Here is a 12278-nt window from a genome sequence, read left to right as displayed (position 1 = left end):
CCGCGTGCACCATTTCAACTGTTATCCCAGACTCAGTATAGCAATTTGTGTTTTGTGTCTTGGATATTTTTCATCAAACCCTTCCCACGATGTCTACCAAGAGGAAATTGTCTTTGCAAATATTAAACCAGTTGTACTGGTAATGCAGTGTTTTACTTAAACCTGAGGAATGTAAAAATAAGAAACAAAATGGTGTAGAGATGATACAAATGGCATAAAATGAACAAAGAAAATTATGATATATAAAAATAATGAAAGAAAATTATGATAAAATATGACTTAAAGATTTTTTTTTTTTTTTGTATTTTTCTGAAGCTGGAAACGGGGAGAGATAGTCAGACAGACTCCCGCATGCGCCCAACCGGGATCCACCCGGCACGCCCACCAGGGGCGATGTTCTGCCCACCAGGGGGCGATGCTCTGCCCCTCCGGGGCATCGCTTTGCAGCGACCAGAGCCACTCTAGCGCCTGGGGCAGAGGCCAAGGAGCCATCCCCAGCGCCCTGGCCATCTTTGCTCCAATGGAGCCTTGGCTGCGGGAGGGGAAGAGAGAGACAGAGAGGAAGGAGAGGGGGAGGGGGTGGAGAAGCAAATGGGCACTTCTCCTATGTGCCCTGGCCAGAATCGAACCCCCCACACACACACACACACCAGGCCGACGCTCTACCGCTGAGCCAACCGGCCAGGGCCTGACTTAAAGATTTTTATAACATCATTTCACAGTACTGTACATATAGCCTACTCAACCTACGACCAAATCGTGTTATGACTGGTCTGTTGGAGCCAATCGTGGTCGTAAGTTGAGCACTAGCTATACGTAAAGGCAGGTCTATTTCAAGAGTATAAGGCCTGTCACCTATAGTATTTTCCTAATTTCAAAGAAAGATAAGAGTATGTTCACTCTGATTTCCCCCTTTCAGCCTTCAGTTAATCATCAATGGTATTAGCATAACTGCTACTTATCCTTAGGAGTGAGGAATTTAAGTTTTTACCTTATCGCTGCAGACTTTTAGCGCGCGCGCGCACACACTCGCACGAGCACGCGCACGAGCACGCACGCACACACGCGCACGAGCGCGCACGCACACACGCACGCACACACGCACGCACGCACACACGCGCACGCACACCCTTACTGAGACTTCTACCGGTGTATGTGGGCTCTTGGAACTAAGTGTCCTCTTTGGGTGCAGGAGTCACAAAGGTCAGGTTCCAGGACACTTGAGGTACTTGGCCTTTGTTCCCCCACGTGCCCTGTGCCCAGGGTACCCTCCAGCCGCCCCAGTTCAGTGCCCACTACCCGCCTTGTCCCTCCAGCGGTCCCTGCTCCGCTCGGCAGAGAGATTGCGCAAGCGCGGGGGCCACGGACGGGTCCACACTGAGCCGCTGGCTCACGTGGGCTGTCTGGGCCTTTCGTCCCCGCTGCTTTCCTGCCCCCACGGTTCGGGTGGTGACTCCAGGACTGACGGCTTCCCACTCACGACGTACAAGGCCAAGGTATACCGGACTTAGGCTGGCCCGGCTGTTGCCAGTCTGCGGGATAATCGCCCTACGACCTGGGCCGTGACGCGGGCCACAGCGGGCGGGGCTGCCGCGACGTGCGCGCTCGGGAGGCCACAGCGGGGAATGCTTTGTGAGCCCGCCCGGCTCAGGCGGCGGTGGAGAACCCCGGGCCGGTGGGGCAGGGCCTCGCAGCAGCGCTGCCTCCGAGGAAGCCGGGCTTTGGCCTCGGGACCCGCAGGTAGCTCTCCAGCGGCGCGGAAGCGCCCAAGGTCGGAAGGCGCAGGTGGGCGGTGGCCGGGGGTGCCTGCGCTGTGCGCCCGCCTGGGACAGGGCGGTGGGGGGGGGGGGGCGGCGTGAGCGCGCGGGGCCCGTGGCCTGGCTAGGCCGACGGAGGGGGGCCTCCGTCCCAGCCACGCCTGGGAGGAAGGCCGAGCGCTTTTGTCCGGGGCGTGGACGTGGACCTGTGAACCTGGCAGCGAAGGCAGCAGTTTGGAGAGACAGCAGTTAGAGAAAGTTGCTCTTAGCAAACCCTCATCTCGTATTTATGGAACCTCGGCGCGCCGTGCCCGCCTCCTCCCCGCGTGGCTAGGATGGGCAGCCCTGCGTGTATATCTGCGGAGTCGCGTCCCCTCAAGCAGAGCTGTTGACACAGCGGGCTGCCCCGCCCCCACTGCTTGTTCTGGCTTCGAAATTCGCCTCGATTATTCCCTCTCCCCAGAGCTCGCTGCTTGGTGAAAGGTGGGGACCCTTTCTTTACAGAAAGGTAGGCGGGCACAGAAGGGACACTGGGAAGGGACAGCGCCACGTTACTCTCCCGAGTGCGTTTGTCCCCGCCGGGTATGGGTTAGCGCCGCGGGGAAGCGGCCCTATGCCTTTCTAGTTGTAGGGAGCGCTGGTCCTGGAACGCGCTTTGGAATGCGTGCAGGTCGTGAGGCGGCGGCCCCTGCGCTGCGGGGGGCCGGGCCACCTGGCGGTGCTGGCTCACCCTGCCTCCTGAACCATGGAAGTTGGCTTTATTGTGTTGTAATGTAATCGGTTTGCGTGGAAGATTGTTACCTCTGAAATGCGGCCTTAAAATATTTAAGAACTAGACTTTTCTTTGAAATTTCCGAACGCATTAGCAAAACGTAATAGAAGAATTGCCCCAATTGTAAAGAGCGATGTTTTAAATTCCCTCTACTTTTCTAACTACCGATCTCATTTATATGAAACTTGTTTGAAACTGGAACCTGTCTCTTAAAGTGCGTTGCTTCTCGCCTGTGGCACTTTCTGAAATGTCACTATGTGTAGCTTCCCTAACCAGCCAGAAGGGGGTGGTGAGCCGAGGAAAGGATTGCATAGCAGGGGTCCCCAAACTTTTTACACAGGGGGCCAGTTTACTGTCCCTCAGACCGTTGGAGGGCCGGACTATAAAAAAAAACTATGAACAAATCCCTATGCACACTGCACATATCTTATTTTAAAGTAAAAAACAAACAAATAAAAAACAACAACAAAAAGAAACGGGAACAAATACAATATTTAAAATAAAGAACAAGTAAATTTAAATCAACAAACTGACCAGTATTTCAATGGGAACTATGGGCCTCCTTTTGGCTAATGAGATGGTCAATGTGCTCCTCTCACTGACCACCAATGAAAGAGGTGCCCCTTCCAGAAGTGCAGCAGCGGCCGGATAAATGGCCTCAGGGGGCCGCAGTTTGGGGACTCCTGGGCCATAAAGCTATTTGTTAGAGTTCCTTCTTTTTTTTTGAAAAGATCCAGATAGGGCGTTAGAGCAACTTCTGCTGCTTTCTGTAGGGAGATAAATGCCATATTATTAAAGAGTACTTGTGACGTTGACCTTTTAGATAGGTTATTTTTTCATTGTTGTGGGATTGAATTAAGTTGCCAGCTTATTAGTTCAGAATTTTACTTTTGCTCCTGAATTTTAAAACACACACACAGAAACACAAGTTTGAAGCAGACATTATACTTCTTTTATTAGGACGTTAAAAAAAAATGTTCCACTGGTATCTGGGACCAGGTTTTGGTTAATGACTTAAGACAGTTATGTTAGTGTAGGTTTTTGGGTTTTTTTTAATGCTTCTATCTAAATGGAGTTCCTTTGTTAAGACTTCTTTCTGCCTTCAAGTGCTACCTATTAAGGCTTAGGCCAAATTCCTTTCTACCATAAACACCCCAAGTTTCATTCACCCTTTCCTCACTCTGTTCATTTGTAAGCTTAGGAACAACTTTAGCTTTGGAACTAGACGTTTTATTATACTACTTTCCTGTCAAATAGTTGTGGTCCCTGATTCTTTGAATATCTCCTCATTTTACTAGCTTTGCCCTTGGGCAAGCTGCTCAGTATTTATGACATTTTCTACGTCAGATGTTAACATCCAAGGATTTAAAAATTAAATGACTCTTGGAACAGTGCCAAGTACATCCAAAGAGTTTAATAAACTTAGTAAATTATGGTGCTTCCTAGGGCCAGAGACCGTGTGCACCTTATGTTTGCAGTTGTAAAGAGATAGTAGTGACTGGTTTTAGAGCCATGCTTTTAATTTGCTTGTGAACTCCCAGGATGATTTTTGTAAAATTGTCCCCTTCCACACGTTTAGGTTGATTTATTACCTATGTAGTTACAAAGGATGCATTTCCCCACATGATATTGATGTTTGTATAGCATAAAACTATATCAGCAATTTAAAACATGATATTTTACTTGGTCCCTTTTTCCTGAAATTGTACTTTGATTTTTTTTATTTATTTTTATTTTTTTTTTACTTTTTTTACATAGAGAGTCAGAGAGAGGGATAGATAGGGACAGAGACAGGAATGGAGAGAGAGATAAGCATCAATCATCAGTTTTTCGTTGCGACACCTTAGTTGTTCATTGATTGCCTTCTCATATGTGCCTTGACCGCAGGCCTTCAGCAGACTGAGTAACCCCTTGTGTTGGGGTTACCTTGGGTCCAAGCTGGTGAACTTTGCTCAGCCAGATGAGCCCGCGCTCAAGCTGGCGACCTCGGGGTCTCAAACCTGGGTCCTTCCGCATCCCAGTCCGACTCTCTATTCACTGTGCCACCACCGGGTCAGGCTGTACTTTGATTTTTAATGCCCCAGAAAATTATCTTAATGTAATTTCTTTTTTTTTTTTAATTAATTTTAACGGGATGACATTGATAAATCAGAGTACATATGTTCAGAGAAAACATCTCCAGGTTATTTTGACATTTGATTGTACTGCCTTCCCATCACCCAAAGTCCAATTGTCTTCTGTCACCTTCTAACTGGTTTTCTTTGTGCCCCTCCCCTCCCCCAACTCCCTTCCTCTCCTCCCCCCTACCCGGTAACCACCACACTCTTGTCTTTGTCTCTGAGTCTAATTTTTATGTCCCACCTATGTATGGAATCATATAGTTCTTAGTTTTCTCTGATTTACTTATTTCTCTCAGTGTAATGTTATCAAGGTCCATCCATGTTGTTGTAAATGATCCGATGTCATAATTTCTTATGGCTGAGTAGTATTCCATAGTATATATGTACCAAAGCTTTTTAATCCACTCGTCCACTGACGGACACTTGGGCTATTTCCAGATCTTGGCTATTGTGAACAATGCTGCCGTAAACATGGGGGTGCATTTCTTCTTTTCATACAGTGCTATGGTGTTCTTGGGATATATTCCTAAAAGTGGGATGGCTGGGTCAAAAGGCAGTTCAATTTTTAATTTCTTGAGGAATCTCCATACTGTTTTCCACAGTGGCTGCACCAGTCTGCATTCCCACCAGCAGTGCAGGAGGGTTCCCTTTTCTCCACATCCTCGTCAGCACTTATTCTGTGTTTTGTTGATGAGCGCCATTCTGACTGGTGTGAGGTGATAATTTCATTGTGGTTTTAATTTGCATTTCAGTAATAATTAGTGATGTAGAGCATTTTTTCATATGCCTATTGGCCATCTCTATGCCCTCTTTGGAGTAGTGTCTATTCATTTCTTTCGCCTCTTTTTTGGATTGGATTGTTTGTCTTCCTGGTATTAAGTTTTACGAGTTCTTTATAAATTTTGGTTATTAACCCCTTATTAGACGTATTGTCAAATATGTTTTCCCATTGTGTAGTTTGTCTTTTTATACTGTTCTTATTGTCTTTAGCTGTGCAAAAACTTTTTAGTTTGATATAGTCCCATTTGTTTATCCTGTCTTTTATTTCACTGCCCGTGGAGATAAATCGGCAAATAGTATATTGCTGCGAGAGATATCAGAGAGCTTACTGCCTATGTTTTCTTCTAAGATGCTTATGGTTTTACGGCTTACATTTAAATCTTTTATCCATTTTGAGTAGTTTATTTTTGTGAATGGTGTAAGTTGGTGGTCTAGTTTCATTTTTTTGCAGGTAGCTATCCAATTTTCCCAACACCATTTGTTGAAGAGGCTGTCTTTACTCCATTGTATGCTCCTACCTCCTTTGTCAAATATCAGTTATCCATAAAAGTGTGGGGTATTTTCTGGGTTCTCTGTTCTGTTCCATTGATCTATATGCCTATTCTTATGCCAATACCAGGCTGTTCTGAGTACAATGGCCTTGTAGTATAACTTGATATCTGGAAGTGTGATACCTCCCACTTTATTCTTCCTTTTCAAGATTGCTGAGGCTATTCGTGTTCTCTCTTGGTTCCATATAAATTTGTGGAATATGTGTTCTATATCTTTGAAGTAAGTCATTGGTATTTTAATCGGTATTGCATTGAATTTATAAATTGCTTTGGGTAATATAGACATTTTAATGATGTTTATTCTTCCTAACCATGAGCACGGTATATGCTTCCACTTGTTTGTATCTTCCCTGATTTCTTGTATCAATGTTTTATAATTTTCCGAGTACAAGTCTTTAATCTCCCTGGTTAGATTTATTCCTAGGTACTTTATTTTTTTGGTTGCAATGGTAAAGGGGATTGCTTCCTTAATTTCTCTTTCTGACAGTTCATTGTTAGTGTATAAAAATGCCTCTGATTTCTGAGTATTAATTTTATATCCTTCCACCTTGATGAATTCATTGATGTCCCAGTAGACAGTAGAGCCCAAGCTCTATGTTGATCAGGCCTCCCTGATTCGACTTCCCCATGCAGTTGTACACTCCTGCTTATCAGCAGGGCTGGCAGCCTCTTCGAGACTACTCTTGAGGCGGCTATGAGGATGCTACTGTTAAATGCCACCGGAGGAAAGATACGACCGACATACAAATTAGTTGCAATAATCACACAGGCAATTTAGCACTCACAAATCCTTTTGGCGTGCCTGGGTACAGCTTAAGGGGGCCCTGTCGACAAGCTCCTCTCGGCTGGCTTTGGTCAGAGCTCAGAGTGGCGTGGAGACAGTCCACAACAACGTTGGAGTCTGGGCAACTACTGCAGCACCGGGGGGCTCAGCTTTAGTACTCTTTCTGGCTAGCACCTCCTAACAGGTGTCAATCTACAGGATTATCACCTCAAACCACCTTTTGGGAGTTCCTCACAGGGAACCCCCTTTATGTCAATCTACTGAAATGTTTACATTAAACCACTTTTTAAGATGTTCTTATTTTCATTAATTTACAAAGTTAATGTAAATAACACCAAGCCACTTCTTATCTATGTATAACTTCACACACACATACTAACTGGGCTCAGCTTGAAAGTCAGAATCTGTTTATCACATTACAGAGTTATGGCACTAAGCCACTATATTAATTCCTATCCAATTGGCATAACTTTACTTAATTTTAATAATTATTTTTAATAATATCCTTTTAATTACTTTTATATATCTTCCATATTTTTATATCTTTCTATATTTAATTACTATAACCTTATATTACTACAACATTTGATCAGGTCCAGTAGTTTTTTGACTGAGACTGTAGGGTTTTCTATATACAATATCATATCATCTGCAAATAATGATAGTTTTACTTCTTCTTTTCCAATTTGGGTGCCTTTTATTTCTTTTTCTTGTCTGATTGCTGTGGCTAGGACTTCCAGAACTATGTTGAATAAGAGTGGTGAAAGGGGGCACCCCTGCCTTGTTCCTGATCTTAAGGGGATTGCTTTTAATTTTCGCCCATTGAGTATGATGTTGGCTGTGGGTTTGTCATAGATGACCTTTATCATGTTGAGGTATGTTCCCTGTATTCCCACTTTGCTGAGAGTTTTGATCATAAATGGTTGTTGGATTTTATCAAATGTTTTTTCTGCATCTATTGAAAGTATCATGTGGATTTTCTCCTTCCTTTTGTTTATGTGATGAATCACATTGATTGATTTATAAATATTGTACCAGCCTTGCCTCCCAAGAATAAATCCCACTTGATCATGGTGTATGATTTTTTTCATATATTGCTGGATTCGGTTTGCTAATATTTTGTTGAGGATTTTAGCATCTAAATTCCTCAGAGATATTGGCCTATAATTTTCTTTCTTTATGTTGTCTTTGCCTGGTTTTGGAATCAGAATTATGCTCACTTCATAAAAGGAGCTTGGAAGTCTTCCTTCCTCATGAATTTTTTGAAATAGCTTGAGAAGGATAGGAGTTAATTCTTGTTTGAATATTTGGTAGAATTCACTTGTGAAGCCATCAGGCCCAGGACTTTTCTTTTTGGGGAGTTTTTTTTATAACTGTTTCAATCTCATTTGTTGTAATCGGTTTGTGTAGGTGTTGGGGACCGAAATATAAACAGGGTGTTTTTATATCCAGGGGACAGGTGCTGGGCCTAACCACCCATCTCACCTGCCCAGTTAACAAAGAGCTATACCTGATTATTGCTTATCCCACCCATGTTCTCCGGAAGAGGCTGGAAGCTAGTTTCTTATTGGTGCAAAGTTAGATCTAAATGGTATGGTGGGGGTTGTCTTTGAGTTGTCTTGGAAACAGTTGAATTTCTAATGGACCACGTTTTTTTCCCAGCATAAAGATAGACAGATGAGCTTCTAGGGGCAGCCATTGCATCGGCTTAGGAGCAGTAGAGACTGCTCGCTGTGTGGTCCTCCCAAACCCATCTTTATGTATGTATCTTTAATTCTCTGTCTGTCATTTATTTAATTCCATACCTTTTCCCATTCGAGGACCCCAGAACAGACTTGTCATGGCTGGACTGTGACATTTAGGTTTTCTGATTCTTCCAGATTAATTTTTGGAAGATTATATGTTTCAAGGAATTTGTCCATTTCATCTAGGTTGTCTAATTTTTTTGGCATACAGTTCTTCATAGTATTTTCTTACAATACAGTTTTGTATTTCTGTTGTGTCAGTTGTTATTTCTCCACTCTCATTTCTAATTTTATTTATTTGAGTCCTCCTCTCTCTTTTTTTCTTGGTGAATCTGGTTAAAGGTTAATTGTTCCTGTTTACGTTTTCAAAGAACCAGCTCTTGGTTTCATTGATTCTCTGTATTGTTTCTTTAGCCTCTATGTCATTTATTTCTGCTATGATCTTTATTATTTCCTTCCTTCTACTAGCTCTGGGCTTTACTTGCTGTTCATTTTTTAGTTCTTTTAGATGCAGGGTCAAGTTGTTTATTTGAGCTTTTTCTAGCTTTTTAAGGTATGCCTGTAATACTATGAACTTCCCTCTCAGGACTGCTTTTGCTGTGTCCCATAAATTTTGAGTTGATGTATGCTCATTATTGTTCGTTTCTAGGAATTTTTTTATGTCTTCTTTGATCTCATTGTTAACCCATTTGTTATTTAATAACATGCTATTTAGTTTCCAAGTGTTTGAGTATTTTTCAGTTTTTCTGTTGTGGTTGATTTCTATTTTCATGCCATTGTGATCAGAGAAAGTGCTCGATATGATTTCAATCTTCTTAAATTTGTTGAGGCCGCTTTTGTGCCCTAACATGTGGTCTATCCTAGAGAATGTACCATGAGCACTTGAAAAGATTGTATATTCTGCTGCTTTAGGGTGAAAGGTTCTGAAGATATCTATTAAATCAAGTTGATCTAGTATGCCCTTTAAGTCGGCTGTTTCTTTGTTAATTTTCTTTCTTGAGGATCTATCTAGTGATGTTAGTGGGGTATTGAAATTGCCTATTATAGTATTGCTGTTGGTCTCGCCCTTTAAATCCATCCAAGTCTGCTTTATATATTTAGGTGCTCCTGTATTAGGTGCGTAGATATTTATAATGGTTATATCTTCCTGTTGTATTGCTCCCTTTATCATTATGTAGTGACCTTCTTTATCTCTTACTATAGTCTTTGTTTTAAAGTCCATTTTGTCTGATATAAGTATTGCTACCCCAGCTTTTTTTTCATTTCCATGTGTGTGAAATATTTTTTTCCATTCTTTTATCTTCAGTCTATGTGCATGTTTTGTTTTAAGGTGTGTCTCTTGTAGACAGCATATGTATGGGTCCTGTTTTCTTATCTACACAGCTACCCTATGTCTTTTGATCAGATCATTTAATCCATTTATATTTAAGGTTATTATTGATATGTAATTGTTTATTGCCATTTTATTCTTTAAAACTGTATTTCTCTTTTGCTATATTCTTTTTCTCCTTTGATCTGTTTACAACAGGCCCCTTAGCATTTCTTGCAGCATTGGTTTGGTTGTAGTGAATTCCTTGAGTTTTTTTTTTTTTTTTTTTTTTGTCTGGAAAGCTTTTTATTTCTCCTTCAATTTTAAACGATAGCCTTGTTGGATAAAGTAGTCTTGGTTGTAGGCTCTTGTTTGCATTACTTTGAATATTTCTTGCTATTCCCTTCTGGCCTCAAGTGTTTCTGTTGAGAAGTTGGAAATCATCCTTATGGGGGCTCCTTTGTAGGTGACAGTCTTTTTTTTTTTCCAGCAGCTTTTAATATTTTCTCTTTATCATTTAGCTTTGGTATTTTAATTATGATGTGTCTTGGTGTAGATTTCTCTGGGTTTCTCTTTAATGGAGTTCTCTGTGCTTCTTGAACTTGTGAGATGATTTCCTGCCTTAATTTAGGGAAGTTTTCAGCTATGATATGTTTGAACAAAGTCTCTATCCCTTGTTCTTTCTCTGCTTCTTCAGGAACCCCTATGATGCGGATGTTATTTCTCTTCATGTTGTCACAGAGCTCTCTTAGAGTTTCCTCAGACTGTTTGAGTCTCTTTTCTTTTTTCTGCTCTGCTTTCGTGCCATCATTTATCTTGTCCTCTAACTTGCTGATCTGATTCTCAGCTTCATCTATCTTGCTTTTAATTCCTTCCATTGTGTTCTTCATTTCTGATATTGTATTTGTCATTTCTGACTGATTCTTTTTTATTTTTTCAATGTCCTTTTTATATTTGCTATCTCCATATTTAGGTGTTTGTAATGACCATCTATTGTTGTTCTAAGATCTTTGAGCATCCTACCAATCATTATTTTAAACTCTACATCTGGTAATTTGGTTATATCTGACTCATTCAGGTCCTTTTCTGGGGATTTCTCTTGATTCATTTGTGTTGCATTTCTCTGCCTTCTCATTTTGTCTGTGTAAAAGAAGGTTTTGGCCACTGGAGTCCACTGGGTGTGGCCTCTGTGTTCCCTAGGTATGGTCTGTCTGCAGGCCTGCCATCCCCTCTGCTGCTGCTGCCTAGGGCATTTGGGTCTTAATGTAATTTCTTTATGCTTGAAAGTTTTTTATTGTCATACATATTTTAATAATAGTTTTTAAGTTGAAACATTTTAGAAATTTCTTCTGACTTTAACTCCAAAAGTTATTTTCATCTAGGTTGAGTTATTAGAGGTAGTAATAGCTGGTCAGAAAATTAGAATGCCTGATGGGTTTTGATATAATAATTAAATATGAAAAGGAGACATTTAGTGGAAATTTGTCATAATGAGATGGATAATTAAAGTCTTCTAAATTAAAATCAACAACATTATTAACAGAAAGAGTTCATTCACCTGGAGGTAGCAGAGCCAAACACCAAGCACTGCAGTGGAGAAGGGTGCCACTCAGGAGAATGGGAAACTAGTGCTCAAAATCCCAAACTCCCCTATGGCCTATATGTAGGTTACAGATTATACAGGGCAAAGTTACAAGACACATTGGTATGGATTAGGGGGTTGGAGGTCATGCTGGGAGTTCATTGGTCAGAGGTTAAAGGTAATAATTTCTTTAGGTCTTGAGGATAGTTCTGACATCCCTCTGTCTGGTTTCATGGGAAAGTAGCCAGGGGGTTGTTCTACCTTATGAGTTAGGAGCTGAAACACAACTTAGGTCAACTATCTTTAGCTTGCCATAGGTTTCCACTGTGGGATCTTTACTTTGTCTTCTACTTCTTGCTGCCTTCTGCCTCCGGCTTGCTGATGAGCCAAGGGGAGAGACTAGGACCAGACCGGGCACGGGGGGTTTCTAGAGTTTAGATTTAAAGCTAAATTTAATCAAAGTCTTAAATACCTTTGATTTCAGTACCTTTGACTTTTTTTGTGTGTGCAGTTCCACCTAGGGAGCTTTCTATCCTGGGATAATGAACCATAGTAAAAATAGGAATGTATGTGAGGTATGACTGTTTTGTGAAGTGGGAAGGTTGTGAATGGATCTTGGGAGAGAGAAAAAAAATCAGCATGGTAATGAGGCTGCAGTCCCCACACTCAAGCTAGGCAGGTCATGGTTAGTGAGGTTTACCAAATGGGAGCTGAGGAATCTGGAAGCTTTTTTCTTAAAAGTTTTCAGATGCTTCAGGGGTACACATTCCGGTTTGAGCAGTGGTTATCAGCAAGGATGGTTTTGCTGCCCAGGGTACATTTGACTAAGTTCAGAGAGTTTTCCATTGTCATAGGGTATCAAGTAGATAGAGATAAGT

At 41.9% G+C, this 12278-nt stretch overlaps 1 protein-coding gene across 7 annotated transcripts in view; it reads left to right on the top strand.

The window, feature by feature from the left end:
* Positions 1 to 1128: 1128 nt before the first annotated feature.
* The window catches only part of SPART (spartin), a 48520-nt gene continuing 37370 nt past the window's right edge, over positions 1129 to 12278 (top strand). The window contains exon 1 of one of the 7 annotated variants that reach the window (XM_066236604.1): positions 1129 to 1225. Coding sequence is in view for 2 of the 7 variants with exons in the window: in XM_066236601.1 (XP_066092698.1) it covers positions 1626 to 1785 (160 nt within the window). In the remaining 5 variants the exon portion in view is untranslated. The other 6 variants (XM_066236603.1, XM_066236601.1, XM_066236602.1 and 3 more) reach the window with 6 other exon arrangements.

The sequence above is a fragment of the Saccopteryx bilineata genome, chromosome 6 (assembly GCF_036850765.1).
Source record: "Saccopteryx bilineata isolate mSacBil1 chromosome 6, mSacBil1_pri_phased_curated, whole genome shotgun sequence".
In the NCBI taxonomy this organism is placed as follows: domain Eukaryota; kingdom Metazoa; phylum Chordata; class Mammalia; order Chiroptera; family Emballonuridae; genus Saccopteryx; species Saccopteryx bilineata.
The sequence above is the reverse complement of the archived record's forward strand: the minus strand, read 5'-3'. Positions and strand labels throughout refer to the sequence as shown.